The 17,539-nt window shown below is 31.0% G+C and overlaps 2 protein-coding genes and 1 long non-coding RNA gene across 7 annotated transcripts; 1 reads left to right on the forward strand and 2 right to left on the reverse strand.

Annotated features, from left to right (window-relative positions):
- The first annotated feature begins 1,373 nt into the window (after nt 1–1,373).
- LOC122632306 lies at nt 1,374–9,028 on the forward strand. Of its 4 annotated transcripts, XM_043818964.1 has the most exons (11): nt 1,374–1,559; nt 1,626–1,960; nt 2,050–2,222; nt 2,329–2,552; nt 5,220–5,350; nt 6,896–7,077; nt 7,259–7,897; nt 8,054–8,178; nt 8,258–8,375; nt 8,451–8,617; nt 8,701–9,028. In XM_043818964.1, exons 7-11 carry the CDS (start codon nt 7,268–7,270, stop codon nt 8,924–8,926), a joined length of 1,266 nt encoding a protein of 421 aa, XP_043674899.1. In that variant the 5' UTR covers nt 1,374–1,559; nt 1,626–1,960; nt 2,050–2,222; nt 2,329–2,552; nt 5,220–5,350; nt 6,896–7,077; nt 7,259–7,267; the 3' UTR covers nt 8,927–9,028. The 4 variants fall into 4 exon arrangements, with proteins under 4 accessions (XP_043674899.1, XP_043674901.1, XP_043674902.1 ...); XM_043818966.1 differs by lacking the exons at nt 1,374–1,559; nt 1,626–1,960; nt 2,050–2,222; nt 2,329–2,552 and having other exon boundaries at nt 5,223–5,350; nt 7,259–7,462; nt 7,589–7,897; XM_043818965.1 differs by lacking the exons at nt 1,374–1,559; nt 1,626–1,960; nt 2,050–2,222; nt 2,329–2,552; nt 5,220–5,350 and having other exon boundaries at nt 6,577–7,077.
- On the reverse strand, nt 2,720–5,265 carry LOC122632308 (prostatic acid phosphatase-like). 2 transcript variants are annotated; one of them, XM_043818968.1, is made up of 7 exons: nt 5,123–5,265; nt 4,853–4,941; nt 4,139–4,237; nt 3,804–4,043; nt 3,534–3,719; nt 3,099–3,434; nt 2,720–3,027 (listed from the first exon to the last, which is right to left on the reverse strand). In XM_043818968.1, the coding sequence occupies exons 1-7, from the start codon at nt 5,178–5,180 to the stop codon at nt 2,851–2,853; spliced, it is 1,185 nt and encodes a 394-aa protein (XP_043674903.1). In that variant the 5' UTR covers nt 5,181–5,265; the 3' UTR covers nt 2,720–2,850. The 2 variants fall into 2 exon arrangements, with proteins under 2 accessions (XP_043674903.1, XP_043674905.1); XM_043818970.1 differs by lacking the exon at nt 5,123–5,265 and adding an exon at nt 5,024–5,076.
- Nucleotides 9,029–10,271: 1,243 nt separating the features above from the next.
- LOC122632706 lies at nt 10,272–17,525 on the reverse strand. The gene is made up of 2 exons (XR_006327927.1): nt 11,370–17,525; nt 10,272–11,044 (listed from the first exon to the last, which is right to left on the reverse strand). It is a non-coding gene; the product is annotated as an uncharacterized LOC122632706 (long non-coding RNA).
- Between the last annotated feature and the right edge of the window lie 14 nt (nt 17,526–17,539).

The raw sequence follows: 17,539 nt of genomic DNA on the forward strand, positions 1-17,539 counted from the left end.
ATGTTGGTAATGGTTGAAAGCGTGTATTGATTAAAGCTAAAGTATTGACTAATGGCTGGCTCGTAGACTAAACCAGCAATTAGTACCACTCTGTATCAGGCCAAACACATTTGAGATTAAATCTGTGCTTACGATGTATCCATATAAAGCTGGAATTTGAATCTTATTTATATAGAGATTGTGATACAAGAACTGTTTCACCGCTCGATGAACATTTGAAAAAGGAATTGTTTAGTTCATATTTAAATATTCTATTCAAACATTCTGTTAATCAATTTTTTAATATTCGCAATGCGATAATATTGGTGATTATTCGAGTTGTAGGCTTTGGAAGTTAAAAAATCAAATTGTTCATCAATTTATTCCAAAAAAATTGATCGAAGAAATCTTCATTAACACTTTACAATTTGTCTTTTAAAAAAAAACAAATTGTTCATAGGTATATAGAGTATATATATATATATATATATATATATATATAGATATATATTAGATATGTAAAAATTATATATATATAGAGTTATCGAAGCTTGAAAAAAAAGAAAAAAAAAAATCAAAACTGTTGTGTAGTTAATTTTTACGTGCACAAGGCATGGAACTGGTATGGAAATATATCTTTTGTATCACCAAAGCAGATGTTCTTAGAAAGGGACAAGGACAAAGAGTAGTGGTAAAAAAGGTCAATTGTTCATTGAGCTGGCGAACAATAGTAAGAGAGAAGAAAGGGAAAGAGACAAAGAAGAAAGAGAAAGAAGAACTATGGGATTAGTAGTATCTATCAAAGGAAATCTATGGAATCCCAAGTTCGTATATCTCATTCAATAGTGCTTTTAACTGCTTTCGTATAATTTTACAACGGATCCATTGGTGCATTTGTTGCATCGAGAATATATCGTTCATCCTTTTCGAGGAAGAAGTTTCTTTTCTTCCCCTTCGTTTCGTAGATGAAACGCATACGAGATGAATTACAAATCGATATTTAAATAGTTCGTCGTAAATTATTTAATAATTCGTTGACGATACATTTATCTTGTATAATATTTTATTGTTTCTCAAAAGTTCTTGGACGATTCGAAAAGAATTTTATATAGTTCTTCTTTGAAGTATCAAGCACGTATATTTTTTTATTTATATAATCCTTTTAATATTTCTATCTTTAAAATATCAATGTTTATGACTAATCAATATCTCTGATTATTTTTGTTCCTTCTTTTTCGTCCCCCTGCATTTGCGCAGTGCTGCATTTTGTTTCATTCATTTAACATATCGACACTTTGGCGCTGATAGATAGTGCTTCATTTCAGTAATACGGTATAACACTCTTTATACGCCTATTTCATGGGCACGTGACTCTTACTAACACTAAGAGTAAGGTTAAGTTGCCCATTTCTGTTTTTTTAAGAATAGTTTATTGTTTGCAAATTCCATCCCATATCTTTATGTGATATTAATAAAGTTGTTCCTTCGTTATTCCAATTTAAATATATTTGAATCAGAATTATTATGTTGCCTTTGTTTTTGTTTCACTCTAATTGTCTAATTCAAGATGATAAAGAACAGTAAGTTGGATTATATATTTTGATTTTAAGTTATATGTAAAGTTAAAATTCTTATATGTTATGAAGCAGATACAGAGATGCTCAAATTACAAAAAGAAGAAATAAAAGATAAAGATACAGAAGAAGAATCGGAAGTTTTTAAGAAACGCTATTTTGGTTTTGTAAAAATGAAACATCATGTTAGAAGATTGAGCAATGGGAAATTTGTATTTGATTGAATTATATAAGAGGATATATCGATTGATTACAACAATAAATATGAAGGAAAACACTACATATAATTTTTTAAATGAGGTAATCTTGCAGTTAATGATATAAAGATTTAGAAAGAAGATCTATTAGAACTATTATGAAGAACTATTAGAAAAAAGATTTAGAAAAGTTGAGAACAAACAAGAAAAGTAAGTATTTTAATAATTAAAAATAAGTAATTTAAATTTAAATTTAAATATTTTATAGTTTTGAAAACTATATTAATATACTGTTTTAGCTCTTGAAGAATAAGATTAAAAAAAAATGGATCATAAATGGTATAATCTCCATTAGTCTAAGAAGGCTCTTAATGGAAATAATTTAAAAAGATCAGCATATATTTAAAGAGGAACATAATGAAGAAAGGAGATGTATTTCTTCCTATTTAAATATGATTCTGGCACCAGCATGGTATATAATAATAATAATAATAATAATATTTTTATATTATACTTATCATGGTTCTAAAAGACATACAGTTATTAATTTTTTTTTTATTTTTTCAATGAAGCATGAGCACAGCAAGTTGAAGAAGAAGCTAATAAATATCTGTACACATATTAAAGTAGTCTATTAATGGCTACAAAAAAGATAAAATATGATTTGATATTGTTCTTCTATTATACATAAGGAGACAAAAAATATGTGAGCTCTTTAATTATCTCAGGTGAAGAAAATAAAGATTACAAACTGTAAAAACATTGAAGTATCATTAAAATGAGATAATATACAGTTGATGAGGTATGTACTTAAAATATTCTTACAAGAGATTATTATAAAAGTCATTACTTTTTGTGATATATTATAGATAACTTAAGTTAAGTTCAAAAGATCCTAAAAGAGTTTGTCAAATTTAATCCACTTGTAATCACAGCCTGCATATTAACAATAAATGATGCATTGTCTAGTTAAAGTATAAAATATTTTTATATTTATAAATAATACTAAATTTTTCTGTTTAAAAGTTATTAGAGATAATGAATTCATTTCTATAATCACACTATTAACAATGTCATAGAACTATTTTTTTTTTTTATAATTATGGCGCCGGTGCTGGTGGTAAAGTATATTTTCCATCAATTTTACATTCATCCTCCCAATTATCAGGGATCATTGGTTCTAAGATTTTTATAAATTTATCTATTGGGCAAATCATGGCACATCCAGGTATAGTCATTGGATATGGCTTATGGCTAGTTGTATTTCTTAAGAATACCTTTCATGGAAAAATGTATATAATTGTATAATTGTATTAACAGAAATAATATCTCTCTTTGCAATAATTACCTGAACATTCCAACCATTGTCATCTTCATGAAGTTCTATCAGAGTCATAATGTTATATTCTGGCATTTGATCATGCCAAATGTGTAGTACATCAAGTAAAGTTACTACAGTACTATCATGTCCTACATACATAAACATTTTTCTTGTTTCAGGATGTAAAGTTCCTTCTTTTTTGGCTATCATATCATAAACGATCTTTTTAAGCAATGGACCGCCTTTAAGCCGTTTAAGCATATCGTTATACGTGTTAAGTTTAAAATCATACATTGTTAAAGGTAATAATTTATCAGGATAATATTTCGTAGTCCAGTCAGGTAAAGTTAAATTCATTACTACCTAAAAGTAAACATTTTTATCTTATTAATAGTTTCTATACTTAACGCTAAACGAGGCAAAGTAACGCATATACAGTTCATAATATTTTTTCTCACGAACCTCTGCTTTTAATGTACTGTACAATGAACTAACATCATCAGGAGATGCAATTGTCATGCCTGTTAAATTTGTTAATTCTTCGTAAAGTTGTTTATTTTCATTTTGCACATTTTGAACTTCCGGTAATTGCAATATAGTGTTACGCGCTTGAGCATATTTCGGGCATGTATTCCATATTAACATGAGCTAAAAATTCGTAAGATTATATAGAATAACCGATAAAAATTCATTAATATATATTAATATATATCAGAAATAAAAGTGTCTTACGGTATCTTCCGAGCGTCTCTGATAAAATAATGTAACAGGCTGCCAAGGAAAATCAGCTTTGAAAGATTGCTCTAGAGTCGGTTTCCACAGTCCAGCTGCTTCTAACATAGCTGACATTTTAGTACGATCGACAGAGGTACATTGCAAATAAAATATATCAGGATTATAAGTCTGGCCCAAAAATTGATTATAACGTTGTCTTAAAAAGATTCCTTGATTATACTGATTAACTCGACCTAACTAGATTCGTAAAAACATAAGGACGTAATATTTACATGCTGCAAAGTTCTAATAAAGAAAAAGCATAATACTAATGAAAAAAAAAGTATTTTTACATTTGTTAATTGGCCCCAACCATATGGTTTCATGGTATCTGTCACATGAGGATCATTTGGATAAGTATCTTGGGGTGCACGTTCGCCATGACGCATGACCTAAAATTTGAAAAAAACAATAGTACATTATATACATACACGTATGCACATAAATTGTTTTTTTGTCCATAGTAGAATATAAACGATAATTTTTTTCTTATCGATAATGGTTCTTCGATAAATCAATTTAATTACATCTGTTACGTAAACGAGGCCACGTGGGCTTGCTCATCGTGGAACACGACATTCTACCTTATTGCCGATTCTTATCATTGATGATAAATGGATTAAGATGAGATTATATAGTGTATATGAAAACGCGCGTATAAAACTAATGTAAAAAAAACAGAAAAAAATGTACAAAATCTTTTAATGGCCATAAAGAAAAAATATATATATACATTTTCTTTTCATTTGTTGAAAAAAAAAATATATTTTTTCAACAAAAATAAAAACGTAAATATATATATATATATATTTATATTTAAAAATATATATATAACACATACGCGCGCGCACACATATATATAGCACACATATTTTTAACAAATTAATTTACGCGTATCACATAATAATCATTGCAATAACGATAAGAAAAGAATTAAATTGAGCACATGTTTTTCATATCTCTAATTTCTTAATCTTCTAAGCATAATATTATCATGCTAAACTTACCACTATAACTAGACGCAAAGTATCTTCGTTAATTTCGTAATTATGTGACGCTTCATTTTCTTTAACATCGCCACTTGAAACAGGAGATTCTGAAATATAAATAGGATTATTTTATAGAAATATGAAGTTACAAGAAAAGTAATTTGTAAATTTTATAGTTTCAAGAATTACATTAGCATGATAACACAATTAAAATTCCTCGATATTCGTAAACTCAACACAATTTCTTTTTAAATATACAAAAAATAATGATATGTGAAATAAAATTACCTAAAGTTAAATCTAATTTTAAAACACTCAAAAGAGTGAACAACAATAAAAAATTCATGTTAATAATATGAAATGAAGTAAATTATTTTGTGAACAGGCTTCTACTTAACGTCTACGTAAAATATAAACTTTGGAGTTACGCGTGCCGTATACGCGCCAATTGAAGCTTTGAAACAAGCGCAAGTAGATAAGTCGCGCATCCCCACCATACACAAGAAATGACTACACGTAAGGAAAGTTTTGTAATAGTCTTGAGAATGATGAACATAATGTAAATTACTATATGTTGAGATATACGTATATGTATGTGTGTACATATATATATATATATATATATATATATATATATATATATATATTATAAATTATGTTGTCAATAATAAAATAGATACTGAAGTGTAGTATATACATAATATGATAATCTTTTTAAATATATAATATAATTTTTTATTATTAAATTACTACATATGAATTTTATTTTATAATTATTTTTGTTTCATATATACAATGAAAAAATGAAATGCAATCAATATTAGTTAAATGAGATAAGTAATATTACGCAATGTATTGTGTATGATATCCAGATGTAATTAAAAATAATTGATTAGCGATAGTAAGGTCATTATTGCAGTATAAATTGCGTTTTAAACATAGCACAAAGAAAGAATAAACTAATTTTTAAGGCCTTCAAGTTCAAGGTAAAAACTCATTCTCTCTATCCTATTCATAGTTTCATTTATTGATACAAGGTGAAGTTCATGATTTCACATTGAGATAACATTATTCAGAAAAATATTGGAATGAATCATAAGATTGTAATCATACTTTAATAATAGGATATTTTTGTTTGTTTTAAACGAACGATATTACTGTTGATTTTACACTTTGAAATTTTTGTGACGTTTAAATATAATTTAAATATATATATAATTATAAATATTGATAATTACATATAATACAATATTACCTTAGACACGTTAACCGATAAATGTTTTATCCTAGATTAAATCAAAGTACAAGAAATTATCTAATTATTATATAATACGTCAATATTTTTAAACAAAATAGTAAAAAATTGTATTAGTATTATTGTCGTTCTAATTATCTCTGAACTCTTATAAAAATATCTTGCTTTTATATATATATACACACGTTGTATATATATATATATATACACACATTGTACCAAATTCTCTATCTTAATTTTATTTATATCATTATTCAATCAAATGTCCTTGCACAAATTGGCACAGATTGAGACTGGTAGATACTAACGTTACACCGTGATGACGATGTAACAAGCCAACTATAATAACGAGCGTTTAATACGAATAATGCGACACTTGCAAGGAAGCGAAGTAAGTCACGTCTCTGACGATTTATTTTAGAGATTATATATATATATATGTGTGTGTATATATATATGTATATATACATACACACGTATATATAATATAATAAATATAATTGTATATGTGTCTGTGTGTGTGTGTATCGCGTAGTCTCTCTTTCGATCGTCAAGGGCAACGGACAATCAAATTTTTCAATTGTTTTCTATCGTAAAGATAGAAAGCGGAATCGTTTTTTAGAATGAGCTCCTTTTGGATAATTATCTATCAGTCTCGATTTCTCTTTGCTTGACTTGCGTCCTTTTTCTTGAATCACAAGGCTTTTTTCATAAAGAAAAAAGAAGGAGAAACGAATAAAGCGTAAGAGCAGCATATGATAGCTCTTAGATGAGGTTTCCCGTAAATATAACATATACATACTTAGATAAAGAAGAGAAAGAAGAAGACAACGTCGAAGATCGCTCGAAGAGAGAAGAACAAAGTTTAGAGTGAAGGAAAAAAATCGTTTCAGCCGTGGATCACATAAACGAGGGAAGCCAAACGACGGTGCCCAAACACCGAAATGCTCGTCGCAAAAAAGCGAAAAGCGTGACCAGTGATTCGAAGGTTTATCTAAAATTTAATTTTTATATACACACAAGCACAATTTTTATGTCATTTAAATGTCCATTGGATTCTGATGGAAAAGAGTTTTTTCTTATGTTTCTCGACATCTACTCAAAATATGACAATATAATAATAATAATAATCGTTTTTCTGGATTAACTGTTTGTATGACATGTCATAGGCGAAGATCATGGCAAATCCTTGTGGGGAATTCCGCAAGGATATGCAAAAACGTATCGCGCCAGCAGGTCCGCAACCGGCTGTATTACCGGCTTGTTCCATGACGACGATTCAAACTCAAAGTGCACCAACAACGCCAATGCGGCCACGATCACTTTATACGACTCACAGTTATCACGCGCAGACCGAGGACGCTAACTTTCAAGTATGTATATTCATTCCTACAAGTTTCACTTCTCTTTTTTCTCTGCTTTTTTGTCTTCTCTACCGTCTATTGGAAGCCGCATTCTCGTGTTTCCTCTTTCATAATCGTCCGAGAACGAACTTTCAGCGATACAGTGAATTTTCCAAGTACTTCGAAACACCACCAGCGGATCAATGGACTAGTATGACGGGTGCAACTACTTATTCGAATTCGGCGGCGATTTGGAGACAGCCAAGAAATCCTAAAACGATTGCAACTCCTTATTACGCGACTGAGGAACCTTGTGTTTATACGGAAAATTGGAGAGAACATGAAACTGATGCGGGTACCGGAGGTGCCATCACTACACCACACGGTACCATCTCCTTGAGACTCCGCAATAGGATTCGAGTTGACATGACTGTTGATCGTGCTGTGAGAGTGATCAATTTTAAGGTGCGCTTATCATTTTGTAAAAATTTTCATTTCGGTGATATCGACGAACAGTCCTTACTGTATGATGATCCCTTATAAATTTTACGATGATTGTATTAACGAAAAGATTATTGACACGATAGTTACATATACCTGTTACATCTTTCGTCAGTGCAGAATAATATCGTGCTTTCCTTAAGTTGTTCTGGAACAGCCTCTGCATTACTACATCCGAATGGAAGAATATATCAATATGGATCGCGCGTTGAAATTCTGGCTCACGATACGCATGGCAATAATAAGTTAGTTATCTTTGAAAGATTATAGAAAAAAAAGGACATTATAATTAATTACAATTATAATTTTTACTGGTTCTGATAGATATGCAAAGATGTGGTACAAGGGTGTTAGTTTTACGTGTGAACAATGTGCTCTTGTATATTTAGTGGATACAGCAGGAACTAGAACGACTACTGACTCGTTTTTGGACATGAGTCAAGTATATAATAGATTAATTATCTTGTAAATCTAGCGATCGTAGTTATATCAGTCATTCATTTTTATACTATTTTAGGACTTTTCTTTAAATGTTTTTTACTCCGGCTCGCGACATGGATCGACGTGCTTACAAGAAGCGGCTACAGTTCTCGGAGCTTCTCAATATTGGATTACAGATGAAGGTGTTGAAAATTGGATCATCAATAATGTTAGAATTTCTCAGACTCCGGATGGACTTGTCAGGTATTTTTAGATAATTGTATAAATCCATTAAAAGCGTATGCAAATATAATTAATCGCAATAAATTCCTTACAATTTTTAACAGAATTGGACGTAATAGCAACAAATATCAGCTACGAACATCACCTAGCAATGGAACTGCATCCTTAACAACTCCCTTTCTACATTGCACGGCCTCATTGGGTCAAACATCTCATTTATTTGTACGCCGAGGAGAACGGCGTATGCATTATGATGGAACGAGTTTCATTGTACGCAATGCAGGACACAGTGCTGGGTTTGACGACAATGACCAATTAAAAGTCTATTGAAAAGTTTGACTATTCATTCAATGTATAAGATTATACTTATTAATTACCAATGTAGTATAGTCAATAATTAAATATATTTATCGCTTCAAGCTGATCGATAAATAACATTAAAGACATTTTAATAATAAAAAAGCAGTAATATGTATGCAACATACGTAGATATGTTTATAAACATATGTATGTATATTTGCGTATATAATTATAATTATAGTATAAAAAAGATGAAACGCGAAGATTGCATATTATTGCAGTAAACATTTTTTTTACTTGACATTTAATTGAATTGCATTTGCAACATGTTTAGGAATTTAATTTAATTGCTTTATTGTCAAAAACAAAAATATGTGAGACATTATCTCTAAAAATATGAAATCTTAGTATATTCAAGTATGTAATTTACTATTATTTTTTGCACTTATTAATAAATATATAAAACATTATGTATTGTATCTTGTTTTATAATTTATAAAAAGTACAATTTTATTAATTATAGATAATTATACTATATGATACTTATAGATTATTTTACTATGCAATTTATTTGATAAACTTTCATTATCACTCTGAATAATATTTAATAGTAATGCATCACTTGCAAATTTTCTTAAATAAGAATTATATAAATCTCTCTGATTAAAATATATATTTGTAAAAATATATTTAACTTGTACAGTAAAGCTTAGACATAATGGATACCATTATGGTCTTGACTTTTCATGTTACATATGTAAGAAAATTTATTAAAATCAATGAAATTCCTTTGATCATTGTAAAGCTAAAGATTAAGAAAATGTTAAGTTAATATGAGATGATTTATCTTGTTCATAAAATCTTAGGTGATCGAAGCGCTACCTAGTATTACATTTCGAAAGTTTCATCATTTATAATGAACACGATGTAATACTACAAATATCCAGGAGCGTTACAAATACTGGGCCGAAAGGGGCTCCTGTAAAATGTCGGTAATGCAGAAATATGTATTACCATTTATTTGACAACGTTATAAAATATTTAAATATAATGAAAATCCTGCTATGAAACGATAAAATAAGTATTGGAACCAAAAGATATGTTCTTACAATGCAATTCGTGATTAAATAATCGATGCATTATACGAAATATCGAAGTTTCTTTATCTTTAAAAATTTAATAAAGTGCACACATGTTTTGCACGTCTCTGAAGTATTATTGTATAATTGCAATTAGTATTATATGAATTACGATTAATAAATAAATATAACAGTTGATGCCCTTACGGTGTCTTAGTATTTCAACTTTAAAATGCACGATTTTAATCAAAAGAAAATGCATTAAATAAATCAAGCTACTGCACAATAAGCAGAAATCAGATTAAAAAGTAATCTTTTACTAAAATCGAATAATACATTCACGTCACATGTTATATATGACTTGCAGTACGTAATATTCTACAATATTTTTTTCTGGGTAACATAAGAACGATATGACGTATATACACAGGTGTAATTTTGAATGACGATGTGTGCACATTCATAGCGCCGTAAATATACTTATGAATTCATATTCCTTTTACGTAAATTGCTTCCTCATCTCAACTTTATTATACTCTTTGCTGCATGCGATCGTATTAAAATTTTGCATTTTGTTCCTGGTACGAATAGATTATTACTTAGAAACGTTCAAAGAAGAGAACCACTTCCTGTGAAAGTTTGTAAATATAACTCGTTTGGATATTTTGTTGAAAAAGTTACGTTTACTTTAACGTTTACGAAATAGATACTTAATTTCTACAAAACTAATGAGAATTCTATTTCGTTACTCAATTACTATACATCGTAGAATAGTTCTACGTAAAATGAATTTGTTTTAATGAACTCCAGTCATCAACCAGTTATCTGATAACTATTTTAATATGGAGCTAAAAAGAAATATAATTCATTTATTAATTTCTTTGGTTTCTTATCTAAATTTTTAATTTTTGCTTATTCTGGCTTCTTTCGTAGTTTTGGTGATGTCAATAAAATTTTTCATTGTCCTAAAATAGAAGAACTTGCTAGAACGATGCATGAAATTTTAACATAATGTGTTCAGCTTTTGTTCTCCCATTCCTCTTCTGGGTTCCTTTCTTTCAGTACAAATCTATAATTAGTAGATAAAGTAAATCTGTTTAATCCAAATATTTGCCGACTTTAATACTTAGCTATCAAGATCTTTTTTTTCTAAACATATTGTTCGCATGCTTTTTATTTCATATGAAGTATTAAAAATAAATAAAAATAAAAAAAAAGATAATTACGTAAATTAGGTATCTATATTTCTCCAGTAGAGAAGATTATTCGATAATAAATGGGTAATAAACTGTATTATCACTGACAGAAGATCGTAAATTAGATAATTTTATATCAGGGAACTATATAGGTATATCGAAAGCGTTGGCAGTAGTTTATAACGTGTATCGACTAACGTGAAGTATTGACTAATGGTTGGTTGGTGTGTCGAACCAGCAAGTAGTACCACTCCGTGTCAGGACGGACACACTCGAGAGTACGTCTATGCTTACGGTGTATCCGTGTAAAGCTGGAGGTTGAAGCGTATTTATACGGAGGATGCGGTACAAGAACTGCTTCATTGCTTGACCTACATTCTTTGAATAACGTCTGAAAAAAAGAACGTTCGATTCGTACATAAACATTCAATTCGGCTATCGATTAATTTTGTAGCATTCGTGGTACGATACTATTGACGATAATTCGTGTTTTGCACTTTGGAGTATAAGAGGTCAGTCAGTTATTTTAGAATAAACTGACGAATCTTTTACAATCCTGTCGAAGCAATTTTTAATCAGACTTAACAAACTTTCCGCGTAGTAACGATCGAGAAACGAGGAGAAATATGGAGTAATACTTTGGTAATAATAAATCTCTGCTGACGATATGGAAGATCGATAACCGAATATATCGTTCGAGGTTTATGAAAATTCGGGAGGTGGGATTAAAAAGAATAATGAACGAAACGTCTAGTTGCATGACACAAAAGAATCACATTTTTGTTGCATCTATGCTCTCGCTGTTTATTATTTGGAATCTTCTTTTCACTATATTCTAGATTCTAGGACAATAATCATTAATATTGTACCATTATCATCTCGCGTCATTCACGCCAGAACACAGCATCTTTGTGTACACATCGTTAATTTCGGACGACCGGGATTGCTTCTAAGTCCATCGTGATAAATACATTTCCATAATCTTTAATGTTCATCAAGAATTTTAGGGTGGAGGCATACCAATCATCGAGCCGTTGTCGTTCCTTGTTTTTCCATTCCATCCTTCCAATATCTACGTTTTTATATCTTAAGATGCTTCCACCCTAAGAAATCTTTCATTATGATCACACATACACATATATCCGTGTAAAAGACAATATATTTGATGATTCAGACGCAGACGAAAGCTTTAAGTAGGTCTGCCAAAAAAAGTCGACCGATCACATGATACCATAGGATCGAGTATCGAATATCTCTTTCGTTATCCTTCGCACGATCGACGAAAGCTTCCGACTGGTGTGTCGATTTCGTTTGCATCTGTGTATTCAATCCTATCACAACTGCAAAACATTCCCGATCAATCGCGTTGCATTTCAAAGCATAATTAATCGCTTAGTCAGTGTGATGATGTCACTTTAAATGCTTCTTGGCGATTAATAAGAAAGAATCTTACAAAGCAGCGGCGAATAAGTTCGTTGCTTCGCTAAATGTTCGATTATTAATCGAAATGGGTATTTGTCTGTCAACGCGCAAAAGCACTGATTCTTGTTTTTTTCTTTTTGTTATTTTTTTTTCTTTTTTTGCTTTTTCCCTTCTCGATCTTTAAGTACCGAACACCTTTGACAAAAGTGTTTTCTATTTTATATTTTTTCTTTTTCTTCGTCGCAAAGGCGAAATAAATGATACCTACTCGATAACCACACCGAGTCGAACATTACAACACGTTATTACGAATACGTACGAGTGATCGATCAACGTATGCTCTGCTTTTTTTTTTCTTTTTTGTTCTCTTTAACAACCGTTTAAAACATGTAATAACAGCACGTCCATTGTGAGGTACGTTAGAAAACTAGTACAAAACTAGCAGCTAGGTACAAAAATGTAATTAATCGTTAATAATGGAGGCCGCCCGGGAAACTGCCAGGGACCAGCTCCTTCCTTATTTTCCCCCTCCACCCTTCATTCATCGAGTTAATCATTTGCATCGTACTCCCGGTGAATGGTTGCAACCCTACGGCCCTCCGTTCTCCTGCAAACTCTTCTTTTACTCCTCTCTTTCCTCTCTCTCTCTCTCTCTCTCTCTCTCTCTCTCTCTCTCTCTCTCTCTCTCTCTCACTTCTTTCTTTCTTGCGTAGCCATGCATGAATTTTTGCTCTCTCTCTCTCTCTCCCTCTCTCTCTTTTCTCTCATTTTTCTCTTGCACGACTTCGCGATCTCTTTAGAATCTCGTTATCGCTGAGGATAATAATACTGCTCAATTTTTGGCGACTTTACGAGTGCAAAATGGTACGAGAGTCACGATTAGTATAATCGGTAAGAGCTAGAACATCGAGATTTTTGGATAAAAACGTGGAAATAACAATTATTTGAAAGTTATCGTAAAAGTGACAAAGAAGGCGATTCAGGCTCGTTATCTTTTTTCAAAGCGAAGGTTTACACACAGCGATCCAATTGTATAGATACATATCGTTAGAACGATATTCTTTTATGCCCATTTATGTTGGAAAATTTATTCGAAGAATTTTCTTTCTAATAACGTGACTACCTCGAATCAATATGCACTCGAGACATTGTTAAAGTACAAGATTAAAGCTTATAATAACGAATCCAAATGAAAAAGAATGCAATCTTACGCGATCCTACTTGTTTCACGTGCACAGGCATCGGGTATAAAGTATTTTATTTTCTCAATCAAATCCGACTAAACGTCGACGTTCAACCATGTCGATAAGCAGCGAGAAAGTGTTATGCGTCGAGCGTTTTTTAGCTTTACAGCGCTTATATCACTTTTATCACGTGTCTTCTAATTTTATCAATGTATGTCATTTCTAAAAAATACTTATTTATTAGATCATGTCGATTCGGCGTCAAATTTTAGCCGAATAATGTCATCTAAACGATTTTTTTGCTACGATAAAATAAAGAATTTTGTTTGATTCTTCTCTATATTTATATCGGTAATACACAGTGATGCCATAAACTCATTTACCCGTTTCTTTTTGGTTATCGCACAAATGCATTTTTAAATGCACTCATTGCAAATACCTTTAATAACGAGAAAACGTTGCTTATTTCGCATATTTATCTACGACTCGTGTGTGTACTCTAGTCGTTCTAGGCACCTTAACCCTTTAATTATTAATTTAAATTTATCAAAATTTTATGATATGTCCCGAACGGGTTTAACGTTTTTGATTGCTCGTCTTGAAGGGGTTCGCGTAAAATCGAACGCGTTATTCTAGAAAAAATGACATTCTACCGATTAGGATAGAACGTTTGAAGAATTCGTCCGTGCAAAAGGAAAAAAAGATCAGAAGAAAAAGACCTCTTATATTATCAGACATCGATTGGCGTCTTAAGTTTCCTTTTTTTTTAAAGGGTTAATGTTTGTCGTTTCCTTTTCTTTTCTTTTTAATGCAGAAGAAATATTCTTAAAATTGTTAAGTGCCGAAATTTCATTTTCGAAAAACTGGTGAGATAATTCGAAATGAAAGAACGTTTTTCGCGCGGCGATAGTTGAGCGCTCCCGTCGAAAGCCTATTTCTAGCTTTCTAGCCTAGTTTAAGCAGGAGCGTTGTATCTTTTCCTTCTCGCAATTGTACTTTTTTTATATTTTGCCATATTATTTATGTGTACATATATATATATATATCGACAATTTATTGGAAGATAATTAAAAGTTTGAGTTCTTCCTTTTTTTTTTTCAATCGATCGAAAGTACAATTACGAGGCAGAAATAACGAGGGCCGATGGGTTTTTTCGTTTCGTTCGACTTTTTAACGAAGCGATCGATGAGATTTGTCATTTCCATTTAAATACGGAATTTCTTACAAGTGCTTTGCGACACTAAATCTTGATCAAGTTGATTAGCCAAAAACTTGAGGCCACGGCCGCGATTAGACAAACATTATTCGCAACATGTAGAGAATCGAAAATGTCATCTTTCTTACGACTTATGGGGTCTACCATTCTTCGATACAAAGATATCGACTGACAATCCATTTTCTTTCTTTTATTTACTTACTTTCAATCACCTTTCAATCATAATGCGATAAGTGGACGTTATATATTCGTACTGAGAGAAATATTAGTCGATCGGTTTCGTTTTTACCTGTGCGATGTGCGATGTTCGATGCGAGGATCATTTTTTTATATTTTTTATTAGGAAGAACAATAACGTATTTACGACCCCATAAATCGAGAAGAAAACTAACGACAGTCCAACTATGTAGATCGTGAGAAGGTCTGCTAAAATTTCAGATTTCTGCTATCTCTTGGTAACAGCACCAGAAGGATCGATCGTGAGATTCCATTAAAAACAATGCGTTTACCAATGATTTTAACATTTAAGTAAACGCTAACATTTTAAATAACATTTTTATGTAGATTTCGAAAAACTCTACTCGGTCAAAGCTTAAAATCTCTTAACGTAAGTTCTACACATCGATGTAACAATATGAATTTTATAGTCGAATTTATTTCGACAAACCATGTGCATCGATTGTCTACCACGTAGAATCGTATCTAAATTCAAAAAGAGTCAGAAAGGAATTAACTCAATAGATAAGATTTAATCTAATGATAATGATTATAAACAAATACTGGACTTAATAAAAGATTTTTCATAAACACTTGTGAAACTATTAGAATATATGCGAACGTATTTATGTGTGCGAAGATATATACATATCACACACATATAAATAACTATATTCAATCGACGTTTTCTATATTCGTCGAACTATGCAGACCATTTCACCGATCGTTCGAACGTAGAAGAGAGAAAGAATAAGGAGAATTAATCGTATTGAGCATCGATAATAAGAGAGGAATCGCGTTAAAAAATACGTAAGAAAGTAACTACGGATTCTCTTGATTCGACGTGTTTTTTTTTCTGTGACATCTTTTTACCTAGTTATTTTCTTTTTTTTTTGTAATTTTTATTTTTAGGGGCTTTCTACGGGCGCGCACTTTAACGAGAATGATCGCATCTGCACGTCGCATTTGTAGAGGCATCTCCATTAATTGACTAGATTTTTATCGTTTCACCCTCTCTACAAATCTCTCTTACCATCTCCCTATTCCTCTCCCTATCTCTTTCGCTCTATCTCTATCTCTATCTCTATCTCTCGTTATCCTTTTTTTCGTAGCTCGCGCGACAACCATAGTAACTTTTTGTTTCATTTAAATAGACTACAACACTTATTCAGCATGATCTTACAATTTAGAATAGGCAACAATTAATTTTTAAATATCGTTAAACGAATTTACGTTTCCTCGTTAGTATTTCTTTTTCCGTTTGATTATGACACGTTCGTACGTTTCGCGTTAAGAAAATGATTACTTTAAAATCTAAATATTCGGCTCTAGAATTTCCGAAGGATGTGAGATTATATTGAAATATCTTCACAGTTACGACAACAACGTAAAAATGTAGTCGTCCTTTCAGGTACGTACGCATAAAAGGATCCTTTTACTCAATTAATTCATTCTCATTTTTTCATTATTTCATTTTTTTGCTCGTTTCTTTTTCTTTTTCTATTTTACTTTTTCTTTCTTTTGACATATTTTGACAATAGCGAGTTACGGGATCGACATAACGTATTATCGAGAAAAAAATGTACTAAAAATGTGAAAATTAATCAAATTACGATATTATCCTTTAACCTCGTTCGTCTCTATTCTCTCGTTTATGCTTATCGTAAAATAAAAAGAAAGAAAAAAAAGAAAAATCAAAAGAGTTAATGCAGTGTTCGCGTGCCGATTCAAAAACAGCCATAATTAGATCTTCTCTCTTATACACCATACTGTATCTTCTTTTTCTTTTTTTGTTATTGTTACAAGCTACCGTATATAATTATACTTTGGTTTTAAAAAGGCTAGTATTTTTTTTTAGAAAAATTGACTCTATCTGGTAAAATATCATTACGAAAAAAGCAAGATCTTATCGAACGACGTCGACGATATTTTTTAAATACGTGCGATCGTAGTTCAGTCTATGCTCGTTTATTGAAGTTTCTCATATAACAAATCATCGAGCATGAACGCGTGCACGTGACATCGTGCGTGCGAGTAGGATGATCTTCGTTGTATCCAGAAATGCGTAGAGATCTTTCTTAAAACACTGTACTGACGCAAACGTGGAGCTGCAAGATCGCGACCGTTTTTCGGTTGAGCCCGAATAACACTTAGGAATCACTTTGATTGTCTACGATCGTAAAAGAATGTAGTTTAAAAAAATATACATATATAATTATATATCTTTTTCCGAATTTACCGTGTATCGTTAAATCGATCGACGATAAAATATTTAACAGGTTGAATGTCGAACCGATTTTGAAAAAATCGATATATTCATCCAATATCTT

The sequence above is a fragment of the Vespula pensylvanica genome, chromosome 10, assembly GCF_014466175.1.
Source record: "Vespula pensylvanica isolate Volc-1 chromosome 10, ASM1446617v1, whole genome shotgun sequence".
NCBI lineage: Eukaryota > Metazoa > Arthropoda > Insecta > Hymenoptera > Vespidae > Vespula > Vespula pensylvanica.